This window comes from Rhinolophus ferrumequinum, chromosome 2, assembly GCF_004115265.2.
Source record: "Rhinolophus ferrumequinum isolate MPI-CBG mRhiFer1 chromosome 2, mRhiFer1_v1.p, whole genome shotgun sequence".
Lineage (NCBI taxonomy): Eukaryota > Metazoa > Chordata > Mammalia > Chiroptera > Rhinolophidae > Rhinolophus > Rhinolophus ferrumequinum.
This window is the reverse complement of record NC_046285.1, coordinates 21,068,983-21,094,287: the sequence shown is the minus strand read 5'-3', so window position 1 is coordinate 21,094,287 and position 25,305 is coordinate 21,068,983. Positions and strand designations below refer to the sequence as shown.

Sequence of the window (25,305 nt, the reverse complement as noted above, 5' to 3'; positions counted from 1 at the left end):
TAATTTTTAGGTTAGTTATCTTATTTCAGGAAAATATTATTCAAATTTCTTACACATAGAACAATAACCTATGATCCTGTGGAATAATTTATGTCATATTTATAAATTATTTATACTTTTCAAATGCTTTCTTTCTCAATTCTTTAAACAAGAAAATACATTCAAGATAATCAAAAACAATATCCAAGTTACAAATAGGCATTCCATATACATCGTGGTAAATAATTACAGTGTAATATTACCCAGTAAGAAAAATTAATTTAAAGAAATATGACTCATGTTCATCATATTTTTAACTAATAGAAGGAAATAATTTAATAAAGAATTGAAATACACTTCGCTAGTTTTTTTTCTATTATCATTATCACAGTTATTTATAGGATAATCATATAATTTTTGTCTTCAAAGCAGAACATTTTTTAAAGTGAAGGGAAAATATTAATAATTATGCAGGGTAACAGGTGTGAACCAGAATGATTCTGGGCAAAATGAGGTTATAGTCTTTTGAAATTTGACCATATGTAGATATAGCAAAATTTAATTTTCTCCTGACATATAAAAGAAAGCTCCCTATCCAGAGAAAACCATGGCAGAAGAAAGATTAGAAAAGTGGGATTCTGGGAAAGATTTGTGTTTATTCGTATGTCTGTGATAGTTAATTTTATGTGTCAACTTGACTGCACCATGGGATGTCAAAGCTTTGCACAAGCATATACAACATAGAAATACATTCATTTATCCACAAATAAGTTTTTAGAACTTACTAGCAAGCAAACAAAATATGCAGATATTTTCAATTCATACTATTTCTTCTCTAAGGCGTTTGTAGGAAAAATATTCTTAGCATCCATCTTTAAAATATGAAAACACTTTTTCCTTAAGTATTACTTCTTTTACTTATCTGGCAAACTCAGAAATAAGCACAATTACTATCAAGAGATAGATTAATAGACAAAGATTATTCTTTTATATTCAAAATTTTAAAACTTTATGAATTTAGAAGGTAAGGACACCTCCTGTTCTATTTGAGTGATTCAGGATTTTAATCAAAATGAAAATATCATTCCAGTGGAATGGATTTTCTATATTCTTAACAACTATTAAAAAAAAAAATATCTGTGATGAAGCTACTACTAAATCATCCGATGGACAATTTTGAAAGCATAAGCCCTTAAAACATTTAGTATCAGTAATTCAACAACATTTTTCCATCACTAAAAGTTTTGCAGGTGAATATAAATAATTTCTAAATCAAATGCTTTAATGAACAAAACAAATCAAAACAAAAAATCTTTACCCCTTCTGTAATCAAAGAAATACAACAGAAATTTAAGGTTATATAAAAGTAACATCTAACTTGCTATAGATGATAGCCAAATTGATAAATAAGAGAAGCAACTATAAACTAACATATAATAATATTAGTTTACTGTCTAGTTCTATATTGTTTAATATATTGAGTGAACAAAGATGGCTTTAATGCAAAGCAGTGGGTATTTACATTGCTTATGACATTATGTGGATCTTTGGTTAAAAGCAAAATGCTGTTTTGATAATTTGATTTGTCCACAAAAAGAATTTCATATGACTTCTCGTAAAAGCTTCATTTAACAAACACTTATATCGTTCCTAAAACAAGCAAGGCACAGTCCTGTTACCCATTTCTCTCTACTAGAACTGTAACATTATAACATTATAACATTTATACATTGTAACATTCACACTGTAACACCTAAAGCTCAGGTATTTTCATAAATGGTGTCAACTGAATGTTTCTTCTATGATAAAGAAAGCTAGCTCACCAGAGCAGAGATGATCTCTGTCCTCTGTCTTGGAATAACTCTTGGACTTCAATTAAATAATTGTAGAATAAATGAATGAGTAATGGCTTTTTGTAATTTATTCTAACTACTGGTTAGGACCACTAGTGTGTATAAAATCAAATGTATTTCTCATAGCTATCTTCTAGTAATAGTAAACATCGATCAAATATTTGATAAAAATAGAAATTATTGTAAATGCTCTATATGCATTATCTCATCAAATTCTTTTATAAAGCACTCAAAGAAGGTTCTGTTGTTGACCTGTTGTGAAGAACATGAACCCAGGCTCAGAGAAGTGATTTATCCCAGTTACACAATCATAAATCACCCTAGGCAGTTTGATCTTCTCTCTGATCTTAATCACACTTCAGTAAGTTGGTGTTTCCTATTCTCTCTTTAACTACATTGGGGATTGGTGCTTTGTGTAATATGTTCTGTGTCCTCTATTCTTCAAAATCAATTCTCTCCATCTGGATGAATTGGAACCAGGCCCAAGACTTGCCTTTTGTTCTATGTGAGCTGTATGTTGTAAAACCTATCTGGCAATGATACTGAATTGTATGCATAATCGTCTGTCATAATTGTATGCATTCCAGTCTGTCTGTCTGTCTGTCTGTCTTGTCTGTCTCTCTTAACTCTCTCACATCTTCCCCTCACATATTTTTCCTCTTTGACAGATGAAAATATTATTTTGGGTGGAGGTGATTAAAAGGTATGAACTTCCAGTTATAAGATTAATAAGTTCTGGGTTTGTAGAGTACAGCATGGCGACTATAGTTAATAATGCCACATTGTATATTTGAAAGTTGCTAAGAGAGCAGATCTTTAAAATTCTCATCTCATCACACACAAAAAATTATAACTGTGTGAAGTAATGGATTTTATGAACATTGTGGTAACCATTTTGCAGTATACACCTATATCAAATCATTATGTGGTACACCTTAAACTAATACAAGGTAATATGTCAATTATAGTTCAATAAAACAGAAAGTACATTTCAAAATAAAATATAATCCTTTATCTTATTAATTACAGTATATCCTTCTCATCCACATAAATTCTCACCATGAATAACGTAAGATATCCCTATGGCAAATTTTTACCAAGGGAAATTAAGAATTTTTTCAGTATGTTGCATATGAAAAAGTTGTGATCCTTTGCCTTACAGCAATCTTATCGCATAAAGGTTTCTGAAGAAGAATATTTATCATTCATAAAGATTTCTTGGTACTTGCATTAATACTAAAGAATATCATGTACCAACTCACTTTTGCAAAGCCACTTTAGAGTTTATCCTAAATAGTGGTTCTCAACTGGGGACCATTTGCCTCCCAAGGACATTCGACAGTATCTGGAGACATTTTTGGTTGTTACAGGGTGGGGAGAGGTAGAGGGAACACCACTGGCATTTAGTGGGTAGAGGCCAGGAATGGTGCTAAACATCCTGCAATGCATAAGACAGCCTCTACACGCCAAAGAATGATCTGGCCCAAAAAGTCAATAGTGCCCTCTTCTGGAATATTTACACCTACTCTATTCATTACCTATACATCTCCTCTTTTTTGTTACAATGAATTGGGGACTCTTAGAGAACTGTGAAACTGTGGGCGTTTCTACAGAAAGCTTGGTCTCTTTTCATATCTTAGTTTATCGCTGTAATGAAGGAAATGCTGACTGCTCTGAGTCAGGCCATTATGATTCTTTTCCTGAAAAAGAAAAGCTATGAACCAAACTCGACCTGCATCTCCAGGTCTACCGCTTTTTATTAGGAGTAGTGGATTTATGTGCCAAGAGTTAACCAGAAATCGTTTCAGGTACAGCACTATCTGATGTTCATTTCCTCTGTGTAAGACCGACTTTTTCTGAAATGTCCAACTTAGTTTTCCTGTTTGTAATTTTGCAGGAACTCCAACCCCACTTTCCTTTTTTTAACTCACAGCATTATTTTCATAATGCTCAAAACCATCAGGTACTTTTCCTTCAACAGTCTATTAAATTCCTTTTAATTCTAGCGAAACATTACTTTTGTGGCAATCACTTATTTATTCAACAGATACGTTTAAATTAGTGTGTGTACAAGATATATTACGAGTACGATTCAAATGCTATACACCCACAAATAGAAAATAGTAACCCACATTGGGAATTTTGTCCCAAAATGAAGATAAATCACGTATCATTCAAAATAATGCAAAGATTAAAAATGAAAGCAAAGTAGTACTCTGATGACGTATTATGGGAGTTATTTAGGAAGTGATTTTACGTATTTGTCAGAAACCAAGAAAGTTACCTAGCGAAGTGGCACTTAAAACAATTCATAGAATATATAGTATCTGAACTGGCAGAATTTTTCTAGAGGGCAAGAAAGAGGAGGGAACACAGGAAGAGAGCTGAATGAACAAAGAGTAGACGGAGAGAAGAATGTGGGGTATTTAGGAGGGATCTAGCAATAATACTGTAAAGTGTCGGGCACCTTATCTTAAAAGGATGCTGACAGCAGCATCATAGGGGGCTATATTTTCAAAGCCTTGAATGTCAGGCTGAAGAATTGGAACATTAAGTTAAAGGCAACAAGAAATCATTTTAAGTTTTTGATCAAGTGAGTATTGGGCTCAGAATCAAGTTTTACAATGATATTTGGCAGAGTGTAAAACTGAAGGAAGCAATTAAAAACAAAATGTTTCTATTACAAAATGGAGCCTCAAGAAGATCTTAAGAAGTAGAAAAGGTAGCAGTGAAAAATATAGATAATAAATTCTTCAATATTTTTGTTTATATTCTAAGTTGTACGTTTCTATAATTGTGGGCTCTATAGTATAATATTTTGAATGCATTTTCTCTATATTCTACTTATTTCCTTAATTATATTTTAGTTTAAGGGTGGTATGGTAGATGAAGGTAAAGGGGATCAAATGTATGATGATGGAAAGAGAACTGACTCTGGGTGGTGAACACACAATATGATATATAGATGATATATTACAGAATTTGTACACCTGAAATTGATATAACTTTATTAACAATTGTCACCCCAATAAACTTTAACTAAAACATATTTTATTCTAATTATGAGAATAACTAAAATTTAGAGAAAAGGGGATTTATAATTTTGAAAATTTATGATAATTAAAACAATGAAATAAATTGAGAAATTTATCAAATGAGATTCTCCTGTACTAATGGCCTGATGTGGTGATGTAAAAAGCTTTTTGATTTGCTATTGTTGATAGAATTAGTTGTGCTTTAAAGAGAAATTCAACCAGTTGATAGCTTCAACACTAGAGATGGATTGCTTAGAAAAAGGCCTTAGGAAGATCATTTGTCAAATGTCATCATTAGATAGAACATTTTGACACTTCTGAAAGCTCATTTTAAAAAAAAAAATTTTCATATCATCATTTAAAGGACAAAATGAGAAATCAGAATTCATTGTGTTTGTGAATATTTGCAAGCTGTTTATGTTTTTGATGCTATTTTAAAGAAACGTATCAAAAGCACCATGAAATGGATTTATCATGGGCATACAAAAAGAAATAGCGAACAATGAAATGAACACATTAATATAAAGTTGTTTTACATCTTATAAATCGGCCCTGGGATGGCCTAAGCAGTCGGTGTTCATTTAACAAACATACAACAATAGACAATGCACAGATTCAGTCAAATGTGAGAACAATAGACAACTGTACAACTTGGTGTGGAAGTTATTATCTCATTTCCTGTTTGTTAGTCATTGAGTCAACTATCAGTTTTCTTTTTTTATTTCATACATTATCTAATTTTTAAAATGTCCCCTTGCATATCATTTTGGTAAACTTGATAGGGGCCAAAATCATCATCATCATTACAATAATAATAATAAATATAATTACAATAACAATCCTTAAATTTAGAGGTATATTTTGAAATATATTTAAATGAGACAAATCAAATATAAAAGTAACTGCATAGTTATTGTGGGTAGTTTCCATGAAATTTCTCCTTTAGGTTGAGGACATTTTATTTGTAGCTTTTATTAATGGAAAGAAAAAAAATTTTAAATTATTTTCCTGACAACATCAAATTTAAGTTTGATTTCGATCAGTGATTATGAATATCATATGTCCTAGGAAAAGTTACAAAGAAAATAATCTCTCTATATTCTTTTTATCTATTTCACAGATTCCCTGTTTTTATTCTCAAGCTTTTCCATTCTCCTTCATGATGTATAGAACTTACAGAAAGTATTTGCTAAAGTTCTTTGCATCCATAAGGAATTATTGGTTACTAAAAATAAGAATAATAGAAACCTATGCACTTCTAATGATTACCTGATTAAATCCTTTACAAAAAATATGAACTTTGTACATTTTCCAGATGAAGAAATTGAGGCTTAAAGACACTGGCATGAAGTCGTAAAGATGAGCTTGGATTCCAGCCTACCCCTATCTAACTGCTAATCTTGAACTTTAAAAAATGCAATGTTGATTTTTAAGGTCACACTGTAGTCAAAATATATTGTTAAAAAATTTATATTTCACCCCAGAGATTGTGAAGCTGTATTTGGAGACCAAACACTGTGGTCTTATAAAAGCATGGCCCATCCCTCCATGGACACAGCTTCCATTCTACCTCAAAGAATCAATGGACTTCAATCACCACCCACCAGTGTCAGCATCCTCAACTTGAACCAAAAAGTAAGTCGCAAATTACAACAAAATCATAGACATCACTAAAGAATACGGAAAAGGCATTTTGGAGGGCAGAATAAAACTTTCTGTAGTTCTGTAATAATCACTTGGATCACTAGTCTTATTCTTAAAAAATATAAATAAAACATTCCCTTCTCTAAAGAAATTTAAGGTTAACCCTTAGTATAATATTAGAATCCTAAGGGCTCCATTTTAGTTCTTGAGTTTCTTTTTGAAGCCGTCCGATTTTTCAAAAATATATTTCATGATTCAATTCTTTCTTAGAGGTTCTCCAAAAAACAAAGAGAACTCTTGCTTTTAAATCATGCTACTTTGAAATCATGATATGGAAACACTGGATTCTTTTATGAATCTAAGCTACATTATGAAATTATAGTCATGTTATATTTCTTATACTATGAAAAATCTTGCTACTTCAGCATTCTATGAATTACTTCACCATTAACTCATCCTTAACTCATCAATTATCTCCAACTAACTAAAAGAAATGACATAATAAGAAAATGGAAGTATGATGAAATCATCTAGAGTGGTTGTGTCCAATACGGTAAAAACTAGTCACATGTGGCTATTTAAACGTAAATGCAAACCAATTAAAATTAAATAAAATTGAAACTACAGTTCCTTAGTTATAAGATCCACATTGTGAGTGCTGAACAGCCATGTGTAGCTAGCTAGTGGCTACCATTTTAGAACAGATATAGAACATTTCAATCATCACAGAAAGTTCTATTAGACAGTGTAGATGTGGAAGTGCTATATGCAAGAGTGATAGATGGATTATATATAAAATGTACCTTATAACACACACACACACACACACACACACACACACACACACACACACAGACTTAAAATTTAGGTTCTTATTTGTCCATATTGGCAGTTCAATGCCATGGCATTAAACACATGCCCAGAACACTCATTCTGAAAAAATGTTCTAATCCGTCTCTCGTATTTTTCATTTTCAATAACAGTTGACTTTTTCTGTTATTTTGTGAATGCCACATAGAGAAAATGAATGTTCAGTTATTTTCTTCTTTTCTGTATTTTGTGCATGGTTCTTTGTTAGTGAAGATGCATTATTCTCACTGGGAATTAAATAAAATCTGACTCATACAATCTAAAAATTAAATCAGGCACATAAAAAGTTATTGTTTCTAAGAGATCTGTAAAAAAACAAAAACAGGGAGACGAATGAGAATTTCTATCTCTAAAAAGAATGGCTTTTTCCACTGCTCAGGTGCAAAGTATGCAATTACCTATTATGTGAAATTTACAGGCATCAGTGGTTCACAATGAAAAGTCTACTGTACATGTTCTTAAATTTCAAATTTAAAGAAATTCTTTTCCATAATAGTGGCAGTAACACTTCTGATTAATATTTTATAAAAGAAAATGAATGTTGCTGTGATATATTTTTAGGCTGAGTCCTTCTACATTGTACATCACAGGGTTACAGAGTTAAAACATTTCACCCTAGAAATATAATTCCTCCTGCTATTTGTTTTTCATTATTCTCCTTGACACTATATGCTCAATACTTGGCTTTTATTTCTCATCAAACTTGCCTTCCCACAATGACACAGGATTATTTCAGGTACAGTTACAACTTTCCATTACCATAGGGATATATATTTACTCTTATCACTCATCACAGAGAATAATAGCATCTTTTCTGCTCTGGGGTTCCAAATGCTAAATGTTTCTCTATTTGGGCTGGACTTTGCAATTATTTATAGAAATGTTGTAAAACAATATGGAAATCTTAAATTTGCCTCCCATAAATTCTATACTAACCACCTTCTTCCTTTTCCAATTCTTTCTATTTTCTCCCACTTGCATCGATGGAAATTTCCACAACATGTATGTTGCAAATGAGCACCTGAGTGGAACCATGATCCACTGTCTCTAGAAACAACCACTGAGAGCTTTTGTCATTATTCTTTGGAGATCATGGAGACCATACCCAGTTTGCTCTAATTTTGATGCAGGCTGTTGCTAAATGTCCTCTCTCCACTCTCTACTCCTCATTTCATCTCTGGGGAATGTTCTGCATCCCTAAAGATACATTCAGCATTATCATCAGTTAGTTTTAATTAACTTCACATCCTTGAATGATGGTATGCTGGATGTTAGGGAAAATAATTTAAATAGATCTGGTCTCTGCCTTCTAGCCACTTACACATTAAACCATGATAGAATGAGTTGTTATTTTTAATTGGCCAGCAAGTATAACATTTTTTATGGAAAACTTTCTAAAAAATTAGGCAATTCAATTGCCTTCCTCCATAAAGTTTGCTTAATAATGCATACTGAAATATGGTGAGCAGCTAAAAATGCCCAGGATGGGTACGCAGAATAGTTCCATTTTGGGCTCCCAAGAAAGTGAAAATAACTTTGGCAGCTGACAATTGGCATTGACAGCTAAGCTGAAATATTTTCAACAAACATAAGCAATTCTCTAGAATCTAAATAATAATCACATGAAGCCATTCTGTGGCTGTGGAGTGGGATACGACAATGGGACATCTATTCCATGACCAGGTCTGAAGTAAGTCGGGGAGACCGGGACGTTCAGCAACCATGTAAATCAGCATCATTAACTACTGCGTCTTTATAACAGCAAATCTAGTTCTGCTTTAATAGTTTTGCTTTCTACGTAAACGTTACCAACACAGCCATTACTAGATGGACTCCAATTTTGAAAGCATCCAATCCAGAACCCGATTTAGACTATTGAAAATGTAATGAGGTTTTTTACAGGACCGGTACTTAGGCCCAAATATTATAACAAGTCTCTCCTAACACTTTCTTACCTACACTCAGAAATTCATCTGGTATGCCATCAACTTTGCCACAGCACACTACACAAACCTAATTGTTCTATACTAATGGTAGGCACTTGATTGCTCTTTGGCTGGTGATCTTCAACATTCCTTAGGGCATAATTGTTATTATTTTCTTTTACTGTATGGTGACAATTATAGTCATCAAATATTATTTTTAAAGTTTTACTTGGCTTTATACGTAAGTGAAAAAAACATTTACATTACGATGCCGATGATCTGGATTCTCTCAACATACCGAGTTATATAACTTTCCATATTTTGAAAGACATGTCGATGAAGTAAGAAGAGATGGAATAGGGAAGATCCTATAGACTGAATGTTTTTGTCCTCCTCCCCCGAACCCATATGTTGATAATCCCCCATGTGATATTAGGAAGTGGGGCCTTTGAAAGGTCGTGACCGAGATCAGTGCCCTTACAAGACAGAGCCCACAGAGCCCCTGAGCTCCTTCGGCCACGTGTGGACACAGATTGAACACAGCCATCTGTGAACCAGGAAGCAGGTCCTCCCCAGACATTGAATGCACTTGAACCTTGATCTTGGACTTCCAGACTCCCACAACTGTGAGAAATAAATTTCTGTTGTTTATAAGCCACCCATCCCATGGTATTTTTATTATAGGAGCCTAGACTGCCTAAGAAGGCAATTGATATTTATTGAAATTTTTATTAAATGCCATGAACTTGACTTGAGTTGTCTAGTTTGCTCCTCACAGAAATGAATTCTCTATCTTATATTCAAAGCTTAACCAGTTGCAATAATTGTCCAAGGTCTCACCGCAAATGAATGTTTAAATGTGGAGATAATCTCAGTTGGGGCTATAACATATGCGTGTTTCTGAATCTACTTCAATGAGAACAGGAGCAAAATTAATCAAACTAATGTAATCCAATTGAAAGTAGTTAAAATTATAATAATTTCAAGAACTAATAAACTAAATAATTAAATCACAATAAGCAATAATTGAAAATCATAGATTGACATTTTCTCTACCAAAAATAATAAAAAATGTCTGTCCCCCTGGCACTGCCATCTTTTCTCATAGTACCCTCTCTACTTTTCCCATAGTCCACTACACTCTGGTCTCACTGATATCTTTGCTATTCCTAGAAACATAAAGACAGTAAGGCACGCTATAACTCAGGGCCTTTATACTTGCTCTTCTCTCTCTCTCTCTGTGTATGTGTATATATAATATTGTATCTATATATTATAACACACATGCATGCACACACACACACACACACACACACACACACACACACACACTCTCATTTTCCTTGCCTCCCCCATTCCCAATTCTTCAATTGCACTCCTTATCACCACCCTTGCTTAATTTTTTTGCCCTATAGAACGTAATATATAACATGCTATATGTTGTATTTATTTATATTGCTTTTGTCATTCCTACCTACCATAGATGCTATAAAAGAACTTGAATTTGTTGCTATTGGCAATGGTGGTGATTCTGACACTTGGAGACAATGTTGATTTATTTTGTTGTTATCTTTTTTGTCACTTATGTAACCCCAGTGCCCAAAACAATGCCTGTTCCATAGCAGGCACTCAATAAGTTCTTGTTGAATAAATAAATAAAAACAAAATGTAATGAGGCTTTTTATAGGACCAGTAATTAGATTTAACATTTTAAGGATCTAATGTAGTTTTACATCTCACACAAATTCTAAAATCAAGCTATAACTTTATCACAGATAACAAAAGCAAACAAATAATCTCTAATATTTTTTTTTTAAAATAAAGTAATCCAATTCAGAAATATACTCTCCTGCGTTCTACTCTTCTGTACTTTGTCTTACTTATTTCAATTCATTCACTTTCATGTTGATAAATATTTACAGGTCGTGTATCCCAAGGACCTTGCTAACTACTAAAAAGGCCATAATTACAAGTCCATCATTTGCTAGTTGTGTGGAATTGGCCAAGTGACTCAACTTCTATAACCATTGGTGTATTCACCTGTAAGTTGTGACTAAAGGAGTTAACTGACAGTCATCGGGTTGTTATGCGGATGCCCTCACGTGAGATAGCATGGGATGAGACAGCAAAGCATTAGCACTGCCCTGGGTTATTGGAGTCATTCAATGAATATTGTTCTAATCACTTATAAACAATGATGATGTTGATTAAGAAAACAATAGATTTGCCCTTGCATTCATATAGACTTAGTATATCTCATAGAGAAAGTAAAACAATAATTTAATTTTAATAGCAAAGCTAGGAAGCCAGACTGCATGTAAGGAAGTTCGTTTCACACAATAAAGCTCATCAATGCCCTTCTCAGAATTCCAACTCTCTCTGATTCTGCCAAAATTACCATTTGTCCTCCTCCACCTGCTCACTCACGCGTGCAATCCAGCCACCATTCGGAAGGTAATTAGGAGTTTTAACTTTTTGATGTGCCCTATATTTTTCCTCCTTGTCTTTAATGATACACAGGCAAGCACTACTTTCCTTCGAACATGGTTAACACTATTGAGGGTCGTTTTCCTTCATTCTGCTGTCGATTTTGCAGCACGTTTGCTGTAACTTCAGGTAGTTTGGAAATAAGTTTAAATGTAGATGAAGAGATCTGCTGCGGAGATAAAGTGGGAGGGAGGCGCGTTTACTTACAGTGTATTTCTAGCACCTGCATGGCCACCTGTGGGGTGGCATTGAGGGACTCATGGTCTACTCTGCAGATGACCGCCACGCCGTCATCGCTCCGGTCCACTCGGAAATCCAGGGTGCTGCTGACCGTGAACGTCTTGCGGTTTGCATCCTCTTCTTTTAAATATTTTACGTCTGAAATTACAATGTAAGTTGAAAAATTCTGTGATATTCTCTTCCAAAATATGATTCCACTTACTGGATACTCTTACTGGAAGTATGTTCTATCTTTATCAAATGTTTAAGAGCAAAATCTGTTAGTTTAACCTATAACTCATTTGAATTTGAGAAAATGAAAAAATGCAACTACTTAAAAAATAAATTTGAAAGGTTAAATACAGAAATAATAGGGCGGGACATAGAGCTTTTATTCATTTAGTGCAAGATTATTATTATTATTTTTTTTTGTACTCCACTTGAAAAATCAGGCCATTTTACAATATTAATCTTCCATCTTTAGATTTCAGTTTTATTAAAGGAAAATCTTACTTCTCTGAGCCACAAGCACAATTGGAAAGAGCAAATTCACGGCTATCTGGTTATGCCTAAAAGAAAGCACAATGTATTTGAGCTAAAATTTTAACACGAAAAATGTGAGGTGAACCTAATTCCTCAAGAATACCTAAGATGAGAAAGTCATCATCTTTGGTAAAGAAAATAAGGAAGACTGTCAACTGAATATTTTGAATATTTATAAATATGAATATGAATATGGATACAAATATAAATATAAATATAAATATATTTGCAGTGAAATTTATATTGAGATAAATGCTCTTCACTGGCTGAAGAGCCAAGTTCATTTGAGCATTCATTTGAACATGAATGAAAATACTTTCCTCCAGATGTGAATTCACTTATCAATATTTAAACTTACTGTACATAATTTAGATTCTTCATTAAATGGTGCACTTGGGGATTATTTATTTTCTGTGAAAAAGAGGTTTAATAACATTTTCATTTAATTAGAAATTTCTCAAATCTAAAGTAGCTGATAAGAAGGCAATTTTAATGAATTAGAAATTTAAAAAAATCATAGACTAATATTAAGATATCATAACAAGATCTTAAATATAGTTGAGGGGAAAAGCTGTTTTGTTTTCTTATGTTTATATTTCAAGTGAACAATATTTTCAGAAAGAGACTTCTTTTGCATAAAGTGCATAAAATATTTAATTTTAAAATGAATTAAATAATTTATTTTTAAAACATTTATATGACAACAATTAAGTTCAGCTCCATTTTTGTGCTCTGCAAAGATCTGACTTTGAAAGTAATATTGAATTTGATGTATTTCATGGGTAGATAAATATGTTTGCATGGCTCATTGAGTTTTACCTATTTCCAGAAGTATGACTTTATCCTACTGATTGTTTTTTAAAATAAAAATAAAATAAATATTAGTAGAGAATAAAAATAGATAAATGTTCTATGTCTTGTTCTTGTAAATATATGTTTATGATAGTGTTCACAAAATGAAAAAAATTACCTAATGAAGATTTTTACCACAAAAAAAAAAGTTTTATGTAATTTAGGTAGTTTTTCAGAATAAGAAAAATCTCTAACATTTGGGAAGGTGGGAAGGGTATAAAACTCTTAATTCTGTCTTTTAACTATAAATCAATCATATTGGATGTAGAGTTTTCCATAATAAACATATGTCTTATGAAATATTTCATTTTTGCTAGCCACAGTCATTTCTGAGATTTGTGCAGCTGAAAATTAGTTTCAACCTCAGTTAAAAATGTGTTTAAGTAAAAAGATGAAATGATCTTTCAGTCAAAATAGGTCAGGACAGTACAAATGCATTTAGAGTTCTTTGCTACATAGAATATATATGTCTTTATCCATGTCTTTATCTTTTCACTGTTTCATAGATTTATACGCAATGTTTCCTCATTTTTACATTGTATATTCTTTCCTATAAATCTATGTCTAATGTTTTCTTGTTCATAGCTCTAAATGGTGGCAGTGTAAGAAAAACTTAGATCTTTTGACAAACTACTTTTATGATTGTTTACAATATATGAAAAAATATTCAAAAATATATTTGCTAATTGTTTAATTTCAATAACAGCTGCATTTTAAGAACCCGCACATCTGTTTCCTTTAGCTGTTTCTGTTTCCCTCACTAAAGTATTACTTAATGTAATATTAATTGGACACATAAATCTGAGAACAATTGTATATACCATAAAATTTTAATGAGCATCATACAAATAAAATAAACAAAAGTATAATTTGTTGCTTTTAATAATAGCTTATGTGACAGCTTATGTGGTTACTAGGAGGCATATAATGAACAGGGAAAGGCATTAAGAAGAGCCAATCGTAATATCTTTCTCCATATGTCATGTTGACCACTTCCACCCCGAACAGATAGGAAATAGTACTTAAAATGTTTCTCTTTTTCCACATTCTAGCTTTAGAAAAAAACTGATATTTTACAGAGTTATAGGATCAGTAGAAAGTTTATTTATATTGCATAGTTAATTTACTGATTCTGTATATTTTTGTTTCATGTTGTCTTGTTTTAGAGGATTTCCCTTGTTTCTCCTTTGTCACGTTACTACTTTACATTGTGATCTAGAGCAGAATTTTTAAAACTGAAATGTGCATACCAATCACCTTGGACCTTATTGAAATGTAGATTCTGATTTAAATATGTTGGGGTGGAGACTTAAAATCTGCTGCTGGCCCATGGACCATAGTTTGAGGAGCAGTGGTATAGCAGCGGATACATCAACACCAGAGATAGAACCCAAGAAATATTGGAATATTGGGACTTACTCTATACACTTACCTTCCTCAGTTCTTTTATCCCTTCCTCCCTTCCTTCTTTCTTTTCCCTTCCCTTCCCTTTCCTTCCTTCCTTCTTTCCTTCCTTCCTTCCTTCCTTCCTTCCTTCCTTCCTTCCTTCCTTCCTTCCTTCCTTCCTTCTTTTCCTCTCCCCCTCCATCTCTCTCCTCTTAACCTAAACTTCCATTCTACCTTTACTATTTTAAAATATATTTCCTATTTTTTTATATATTTTTCAAAATATATTATATAATGCATTGGTGCAATGGTTAGCAAAAGTTGAGGGCAAATAATAAACAGAGGCATTTGTAGGATTACTTTTCTTCATAATTTTTGCAGCTACTTCTCTTTCTCCAAAGGACATTCTGGACATTTAAGTACTTGTTCTTAAATAATCAGAACAATGGTTGCTTTTGATAGGTGGTTGTTGGGAATTGTCTCATTATATTACTGTACTTACATTGTATTCATTAGATGTTTTCTATAATAAAGTTAAAAAAAAAAAAAAAAAAAAACTTTGCCTGGGAAAATTCCTTAAGTGTACTTCTCAACAAAAATTATTTTCCTAAATATTTCTTGGTGAAGTCTCAAAAATATATACCAGTTTTTTATACTATGTATCTTCATGAGACTTGAATTGTAGAATACAATCTGCTCATATTTGGGATTTTAGATTGTTTATGTGAAAGAGCTATGGTGGGGGAAAATGGCAGATATAAGACTGCTGGAGTCCCACAAATCAGTAAGTTTAAAAGTTCTGAGTCAGCTTAGCTAAGGAGCAGAGCAAAGGGTCATCTGGACTTTTCTGCATCCAAATCTTCCATAAAATATCATATATTAGAAGATACCTCCACATCCGTCTTCCCAGATTTATAATACTAGGTCACCTGTCACTCTAGATCTGTCCACTTTTTGGCTGGAGTTTTAGAAAGAAAATCCTTTAAAGTGGGGTTCCTTGGGAAGTTGTCTTGTCACCACAATAGTTCTAATCACCCTGAGCCCTGCAATATTAACTATGCTGATACCTTTGCTCTCTTCACTTTTGTGATTTCTATCTCATTTAAACAGACCTGAAAAGACATGGTCTCATTTTCATAAAGGGAAATCCTGTCCTGCATCCTGTAGTAATCTTCTGGATCAGGATTGTACCTGAAGTGGGCCAGTTTTCTTCTAATCCATTATAAGGCCAATAGGCCACATTGGGGACAAGACAGGACTTAAATACAGCTTTTGCCTATTTCCCGTTACTGAAATAGCCATGTGTCCTCATCATTTGGAGATATCTCTTAGAAATTTTGTAGGATATTATGTGACTTCTCCTGACCTATTTGGGCCTTCAGTTTTCTGGCTATCCACTTCCATCACTGCAAGGTCTCAGGGTGTCCCCCAGACATTGATGCTTATATAGAACTTGGATTTTACTATTATTTTCAGAGTTAGGGTTTTTAAATGTGTTTGTTTTTTTGTATTTTTTTTGATGTATCATATGATAACTTTAGTAGAAGAATTCAAAGAATTTATTCTGAATCCATACTGCCGCTATTAATGGTATTTCAATGATTTGACACCATTGTTAATAAGCTGGCTCTATGTCCTCTTGCCATAGAGAGAAGAGAAATTGTGAGCATTATATGAAATAACTTGGTTTCATTGTCAAAATTTTGGAGTGACCATATTTGGCAACTGGATATGTTGTGCAATTACTGCTTCAAAGAAGTTCTATAGATTAACTTCTCTAAAACACAGTTGCATTATTTTTAGATGACCAATTCCCCCATATTTTTTTTTTTTATTGACATAAAGTAACTATGTCTGGTTAACTCACTCATTAACTTAGATGGCTATTTTAAAACCAGTTTGTCTTAGAGGGAATGTCTAACTTTGTTCCTTAAGGTTAAGTGTTGAAAGGTATTTTACAAAGCATTTTTTTCTCAATATTTAAGGTAAGACCTTTATTTTATCTCTGTTTTAAGCTTTCTCCAGACCCAAAATTTTGAACCAAGTCTTACATTGTAGAACTTTATTGTCTGGTAACCACTATCACTTTTTCACTGGAGAAGGCTGAAAAACAAACTCTTGAGGCAAATGTCATCACTGCCTATGAGTACTCCTTCATACAACTCCAATCTGCACAAGGTAGATTTTTTTTTTTTTTTAAATCCTCCTAATACTCATCTTTTACATAGGTGGCCAGTCACAATCCTGGTTTTTCTAGCTATGTCTCCACCATTAACTGGCAATGTAGAGTAACTGCTTCGCTTGGAAAGGAATTTTACTGAAACTCAGTTCTTTTTAGTAGATTTCAAAAGCTCATATGAGCAGAATAACATTTATGGATGATTGATGAATGGGAGGTGCTTCATTTATTTAAGTATTTTAAAACTCTCTCAGTTTATTCAAACAAGCAGAATGTTGATGTTACAATTTTTATCAAGTTACAATTTTTATCAAGTTTTACTTAAGTGTTATCCCACAGGTCTGCATTCAAAGGTACTATAAGAACCTGTTGTATGACTCTTGCTGTATATAACCTGAGGCCAACAGAGGTCAGTGCATACACATTTGTCAAAAACACATGGACTCCAAGAGGAACCGTCTCATCTGACTGTCAGTCAATTCTGACTGTCAGAAATGTTAGACCTCTTATAACATCTGGTTTGTGGACATGATGAAACTGTAGCTAAAAAGTACTAATAAAAGTTTGTGATTCATCACTGGCAAATGTGAGGACCTGCTTGCTAATTTAACTTTAGGTTTCATTTCGTTTTTCTACACTAATCTAGCTGCTGCTCCAGATTCAATAATATTAACTTTATACTAATCCGTGATCTTTGTATTTATACAAATCCTTCTAGAACAAATGGAAGTATAAGAGTCACTTGCCTTCAAAAAACACTGAACCCACTTCGATTTCTGTTTGATGGCTCAGGAACAATATTTAAATATCTATTAAGATTTAATATGTTAGAACACTAAGAGCAATATTGCTCAGTCCAGGGGAACAATCAGTAAGGAGTAGAGTCATTTTGCTTAAAAATTATTAAGGTAAAATCTTAGATCACTTTCACCCAAGTGATTGATTAAGCCTATATTTAATCCTCTATTTAGTTTTCTGAGATTTAGAAGAATACTAACTTGGTTGCCCAGGCCAGGAGAACATCCAGTAAAAAAGAGAGTCACCACCTTTAAAAATTAAGGTAAAGTTTGAGACCACATTAATTCAAATGATTCATTCATTCTGTATATAAAAACCTTGAGCTCTTACCTTGTGTTTGATACCATGCTAGATTCTGTATTAAAAGTTAAATGAGAAAAGGAATCCCAGTCCAGTGGGTGGAGGGTAGGGGGCAGATATGTCCACATATTATCTAAATATTTTTTTTAAACTATCAGTATATTCAAAATATCAAAGAGAATAACAATTTAAGTATCAGGTCTCCTTTGTGATTCTCACCCTATCAGATATTTCTTTTGAAAAGAGCATAGGAGATAGACTATTTAGGAGAAAAATGGTTACTCAGGAAATTAGTTAATAATTGTTGTGATAGTCTAAGACAGATTAGTTTGTCCTCAAGAAAATCTTCTTTATTATCACTTTCTTTGAATAATCAGTAGCAATATGAATATTACTTATGATTTCCACATCACTAATGTAATGAGCTAAAGAGCAGCATATGTCGGTTTCAATAAGGTCTTCCTTTTTTCTGTCTTACACAGCTCATTCATGAGCTGTGAAGGTTTAACCTGTGTAATTTGTAGAATTTACCTTGAGTACTTTGGGCTTAGTTCACACTCTACCAATTATTCATAAATACAAAACCCCAAAAAGAAGTAGGGAGGGGAGGAAAGAGGAGTCTTCTGCAAATCTAATTCCAGATTACAATAGTTTATTAGGAACTCCTTAATATTTTATATCTAACACATTTACAGTCATAAAATCTAAACATTATATCTAATTGTGAAAATAAGTTTGTAATCCTCTATAGTGTCTGTACTTGATGAATTTGAATTCATAGTGTTCGCCTCTTAATAATAAATCCTGTTTCTATGTAGTTTCTTTTGCAGACATTTCTTGCTCATAAATATCCATGTTCTATAACATCTGAATCCAGCCAGGTGTGGGTAAACATGAAGAGGTCTATATGTGAAGCTAGTTTATCAGTAAAGTCTTTATATTCAGGGAATAACCTTTATGGTTGTCACTAGTATTCCCCATGCCTCTTTCACTTGGCAATGGTCAAGAAAACATTATAATAACTTATTTTCATTTCAGAGTAGGTTGAGTGAGCCACCGTGCCATTATACGAAAGTCAGGGCATGAGAAGTCAACTTTCACTTATAACATTTTCTAAAAAATTCTATTCTGTGCACTACTTTTCTTTAGGCTGAACCAAAAAGATGACACCATCTGATGACAAATATAAAAAGATCTTGCCTGACTCTAGGCATGATGCCTTAGGGTAGTCACTATATTGCTGGACATTATAATGTCCTTTCTTTTCTTAAGATTGAAAGATTTATTATATTTTATATTGAAGAAGGAGTTTTATTGCAGGCCCCCAAAATGATAAAAGGTGGCTTAAAGGTTTTTTTTTTAAACTACATCCATTAGAGTAAACTATCTAAAAAAAATAAAAATAAAAATATCTATCTGTTTTAACAAACTCTATAAGCAGCAGAAAATGTGACTCCTTTAAAACATCTACGATGATGCAGTTCTAGTCATCAAACAATTTATTTTATGTAGCATTCAGCATACGTAAAACAAAAAAAATCCACCTGCCCCTCATTTACCTATTGTGAAAATGAATCATTTGCATCAGTATAACATCAGTGTTGAGAAATTGGCTTTCTGAATGTTATAATGTTTCTCTGTACTACCATTTGTTTTTTTCGTTGTTGTTGTTGTTTTTTAATAATTTTTCAACAGGTTTTCTTGTTTTCTGAGCAACACAACATTTTTAAATTCCAATTACCTACTCGGACATTTACATGGTTCAATGAATTCATATATTCATAAAATAGATAATTTGGAATTTTAACTTTGTTTCTCTCATGAGATTTTTGCTATTTTTTCCTCGTTTATCATTCTTCCTCTCCCTTATCTCTCTTTTATTTTTCCTTGTCTTTTTTTCTCTCCAGGTAGTCTTCATTTTTATATGTTTGTCTAATTTTCATACCCAGATCTAGGTCAGAGTCTGGAACACGACAGATGCTTAATAAGAATGTTTTGAATTACTTAAAATAATGGCAGGCTTCTGGTCAAGATAGCAAAGTAGGTAAACACTGTGCTTGCCTCCTGTCATGACTACATCAAAATTACAACTAAACTACAAAACAACCATCATTGAGTACTGCCTGAAATCTGGCTGAACAGAAGTCTGACAATTAAGGATATACAGAAAAAGCCACCTTGATACTGGTAGGAGGGGTGGAAATGCAGAACTGTCTGGTCCCACACCCACATGTGATGGTGAGCGATATCTCAGCTACACAGGTTCCTCGTAAGGAGTGAGCGGTCCCAGCCCCACACCAGGCTCCCCAGCCCAGGGTTCCAGGGCTGGGGAGCCTGGTGTGGGGCTGGGACCCCTGGATGTGAAAACTGGAGACTGTTGTGGCTGAGTGAGGTGGAGGGCGACTGGAATCTCAGGTATTCCTCTTAAAGGGCCCACGCACAAACTTACACACTGACGGACTCCCTTGCTCTGAGATCCAGCACTGGGGCAGCAGTTCAGAAAGCGCCAGCGACATACAAGGAGGAACTGAATTGTCTGGTTTCAGAATGAGAGCTAGAGAGGCAGTTTTCTCACAGACAGGAGTGTAAGCAGAATCCCTTGTTCTTTGGTTGAGCCCCTACCCCTTTCAACATGCAGACATAGACGAATACTATTTCTGCAAATGGCCTGTCATGGCTTGTGCTATGGACTTTCTTAACATCTATTAAAAGTTCACAACCTCCCAAAGAGAAGCATCTGGACTCAATGTGCCCTGTACCTCTTGCTACACATCCCCAAGGCACTAGTAGCAGCCGGCCTCAGTTCCCAACTAAGTATTTCCAGGTACCTCCAAGCCCAGCACAAGTGGCAACCATATGGAGATCACTTTGTAACTCAGACCAAGTGGCCCTGGGCTGGTCACACTCAGTGGCTGACCTTGACCTGCACCAAAGCATCTCTTAAGAGAGTCCAGGACAAACACTCCCAGTGGCCAGCTTTAGGCCACACAAGAGGACCACCCAACCACATCCACAAATGACACATCCAAAGGGCACCAGAGCCCTGCTAAAGCAAATTGTGCAATGTTAGGGTCAGGACTTGCACGATAGCTTCTCCACTATAGTCACAGCCGATACTCACGATCAATCGGCTTGAAGGCCCAACCCTCCCACTGACATCCACAGAGAAACCAAGGCTCAACAACAAGAGAAGGACACATACAACCCAGACAAGGGACACACCTGGGTGAGGTGACCAGGGAGATTCCACCACTGGGACCCATGGTACACCTACATAAGTCCACTCTCCTGGGACCAGAAAACATAGAAGCCCTACCTAATATATAGAAACAAACACAGGGAAACAGCCAAAATGGAAAGACAAAGAAACATTTCCCAAATGAAAGAAGAGAACAAAGCTCCAGAAATAGAAGTAAACAACATAAAGACAAGCAATGTACCCAATAGAGTTCAAAACAATGGTTATAAGGATGCTCAGTGCCCTCAGTGAGAACTTCAACAAAGAGACAGAACATTTAAATATCGAGATAGACGACATAAAAAAGAACCACTCAGAGATAATGAATATAATAACTGAAATGAAGAATACATTAGAGGGAATCAACAGTAGATTAAATGAAGCAGAGAACTGAATCAGTGATTTAAAAGATAAGGCAGTAGAAAACACCCAATCTGAACAGTAAAAAGAAAAGGGAATCCAAAAAGATGAGGAGAGTTTAAGGAGCCTCTGGACAATATTAAGTGTATCAACACTCACATCACAGGAGTATCAGAAGGAGAAGAGAGAGAGCAAGGAATTAAAAACCTATTTGAAGAAATGATGACAGCAAATTTTCCTAACTTGGTGAAGGAAATAGACATACAAATCCAGGAAGTGCAGATAGTCCCAAACAAGGTGAACCCAAACAGGCCCATGCTAAGACACATCATAATTAAAAAGCCAACGGTTAAAGACAAAGAGAGAATCTTAAAAGCAGCAGAGAACAGCAGTTAGTTACCTACAAGGAAGATCCATAAGATTTGTCAGCTGATTTCTCAACAAAAACTTTGGAGGCCAGAAGGGACTGGCACAAACTATTCCATGTGGTGAAAAGCAAGGACCTACAACAAAGAGTACTCTACAGTGAGGCTATCATTTATAGTTAAAGGACAGATAAAGAGATTCCCAGACAAGAAAAAGCTAAAGGAGTTCATCACCACCAAAGCACTATTATAAGTATTATAAGAAATGTTAAAGGACTTCTTTAAGAAGAAGAAGACTGGAAAAAAAAAAAAAACCTCAAAGATATGAATAATAAAATGGCAAAAACTACTTATCTATCAACAATTACTTTAAAAGTAAATGGATTAAGTGCTTCAATGGAAAACATAGGGAAGCTGAATGGATAAAAAGTAAGATCTTTACATATGTTGCCTGTAAGAGAATCGCTTCAGATCGAAAGACACACACAGACTGAAAGTAAAAGGGGTAGAAAAAGGTATTTCATGAAAATGGAAACAAAAACAAACAGCTGGGGTACCAATACTTATACCAGACAAAATAGACTTTAAAATAAAGGCTATAACAAGAGACAAAGAAGGACCCAGGATTCCAACTTCTGGGTTATTTATCTGAAGAAACCCAAAACACCACTTCAGAGGAACTGTGTATCCATATGTTCATTGCAGCATTATTTACAATAGCCAGATATGGAGGCAACCTGGATATTCACTGATGGATGAATGGATAAAGAAGAGGTAGCATATATATACAATGGGGCATTACTTAACCATAAAAATGAATGAAATCTTGCCATCTGCAACAACATGGACGGACCTAGAGAGTATGGTGCAAGTTTAGTAAGTCAGACAAGAAGACAAATAACACATGATTTCACTTATATGTGGAAAAATAAATGAACACACAAAACAGAAACAATCTCATAGATACAGAAAACATTTTGACGGTTGACAGATGGAAGGAATTTTGAGACATGGTGAAAAAGGTGAAGGTATTAAGAAGTACAAACTGGTAATTCAAAAATAGTCATGGTGATGTAGAGTATAAAGAATATTCTCAATGATATTGTAATAACTGGTGTCAGATGGGTACTAGATTTATCAGGGTGATCACTTTGTAAGTTATACTAATGTCCAATCACTGTGTTGTACACCTGAACCTAACATAATATTGTATGTCAACTGTAATTGAAAAATACGTATTAAAAAATAATGGCTATTTTCAGTCAGGTAAAACATTCCTTGCCTTCTTGTAAATAGACTCATTCCATGTCAGTGTGCAATTTGGGGGCAATGTGTGATTTATCATATTTTCTTTGTAGTGTATCTCTTTTTAAATTTTTTATCATCACTTTCCTGAAAAATTAAAGATGTCATTAATCAAACCTCTGAAAAAATGAGGAGTTTCTGTTTTGTAACAATGCAAAAGCTATAGATAAATTATCAAAGATTGGCAATTAGACACACTAAATGTAAATAAATTTTATCTGATGCAGTTCTATTGTTATGTTTTTTTACTTTTCTCAACTATTATGAGTTATCAGTATTTTCTTTTACTCACATCTGTGTTTACCCTGTTTTTGTCTTTTATTAACCCCTTCACTATTTTCTATAGACAGAGAACAGAGTTTCATGTGTCAGAAATTCCTAAAGATGAAAGTTTAGATATTTTTAACTATAGATAAAAGAAAGTAAGGAAGAAAGAATATTGACAATAGCATTAAGAAGAAAAGCTAAATTTTAAATAAATAAATACATTAGAAATATATCAAACTATTAAACCTTTGTTTTCATTTATACATGTTCTTTTCATATTAAGTTTATTAAAAAAAAAGAGAAAGCACATAATTAAACAGTATCTATAATTAAAATGAAAGGGAAATTAAAAATAGTTTCATGTCCTGTAGAGGCAAAAAAATAAAGAATTTTTAATATAAAATAGTTAAGAAGAGATACAGATTTCTTCTATGAAAAAAAAATTAGGGAATGAGAGATAAAATAATTTATAAAAATAAATAATGAAAGATACTTAAAAGATGATATATTAAAATAATTTGTAAGACAATATTGTGAAAATACAAGAGTATAAAACAGAAATCAGAGGGCAACTTCTGGAACATCAGCATAAGGAGCTCTGTAGACACTCTGTCCAGTGAAAAAACCAGAACTGGTGAAAATTATTTAAACACACACGCAAATTTAAGGTCTCTGAAAACTGTGGTAAGAGCATAAAACAAATGAAGAAATAATTATTCAAGAAATTCTACTTAATCTTTGTAAGAATAGGTGGAGTCTGTGGTAACAGAGCCATGACTTGCTCCCTATTTCCACCCCACCCCCCAGTTTAGCATGAAGGAAGCTTGACTAAGTGAATTTAGCCAAAAAGATGGGGCTTTTCCTCCCAGTTAGCTCCCAATCAGGGGCTACAGTATTTTCCCAGGAGAGGAAGGCAGCCAGCATTTCTCATTCCCTTCACTTCTATTCTTGGTTACAGAGGTTAAATTGTAGGTGAGTGTGACTGAGAGAATGGGGTCTCTTCCCTCATCCAGTCCCCACTTGTAGGCCAATAATAGAGGGACCCTGAGAGTTCTTACCTCAGTTCACTCATAGAGTGGATGTTTCATGCCAGAGAGGCAAGTCAAGAAGATCAGAGTCTACCACCCAGCATCCTGTTTTTAAAATAGGAGTGAGTGTCCTTCAAAAGAAGGAGCCATGCTCCCAGCTCAGGAGGAGTGTGATAGAGATTTTGCCTAGGGGAATAGTCAGGCCATACACAATAAGAGCATTCTGCAGTTCTCTCTAAGGTGACTGATTTTGGGACACAATATGGGGAAGCTCAAGCTGAGGGCCTTCTTGAAAACAGTGAAGGTTTTGGTGGTACGCAAGTACAAGGAGACTGGTAGCTCCACGAGACCAACAAGTTAAACCATAGACCAGCTAGTTTATGAGAGAAAACCAGAGAAAAAAGCAGCAAGACAGAGCCTTCCTGGAGTCAAAGAAAACCTCAAAGACTGTCCTCAAAAAACACCCAGCAAAGTGTTCTCAATCTAGTTGGATCAGCTGTGGAGAAATTTATGCACAGAGTATTGTTGAAAACAATACAGCAATCAGCTAACAAATAGTGGAGGGGCATAGCTACGTATATTATCGACAGAGGCAGAAAGCTTACCAGTCACATCAGGGAAAGAGACAAAGAGCCCTAAGAAAGCTACTGTCATCCCAGACTGACTATCCAC

The 25,305-nt window shown here is 34.0% G+C and overlaps 1 protein-coding gene across 3 annotated transcripts in view; it reads right to left on the bottom strand.

Moving 5' to 3' along the window:
* Positions 1 to 25,305, bottom strand: part of CADM2 (cell adhesion molecule 2) — a 1,072,141-nt gene that overhangs the window by 127,617 nt on the left and 919,219 nt on the right. For all 3 annotated transcript variants that reach the window (XM_033131962.1, XM_033131946.1, XM_033131956.1), the window contains one exon: positions 12,001 to 12,171. In XM_033131962.1, coding sequence (XP_032987853.1) covers positions 12,001 to 12,171 — 171 coding nt within the window. The remainder of the gene's footprint in view (positions 1 to 12,000; positions 12,172 to 25,305) is intronic.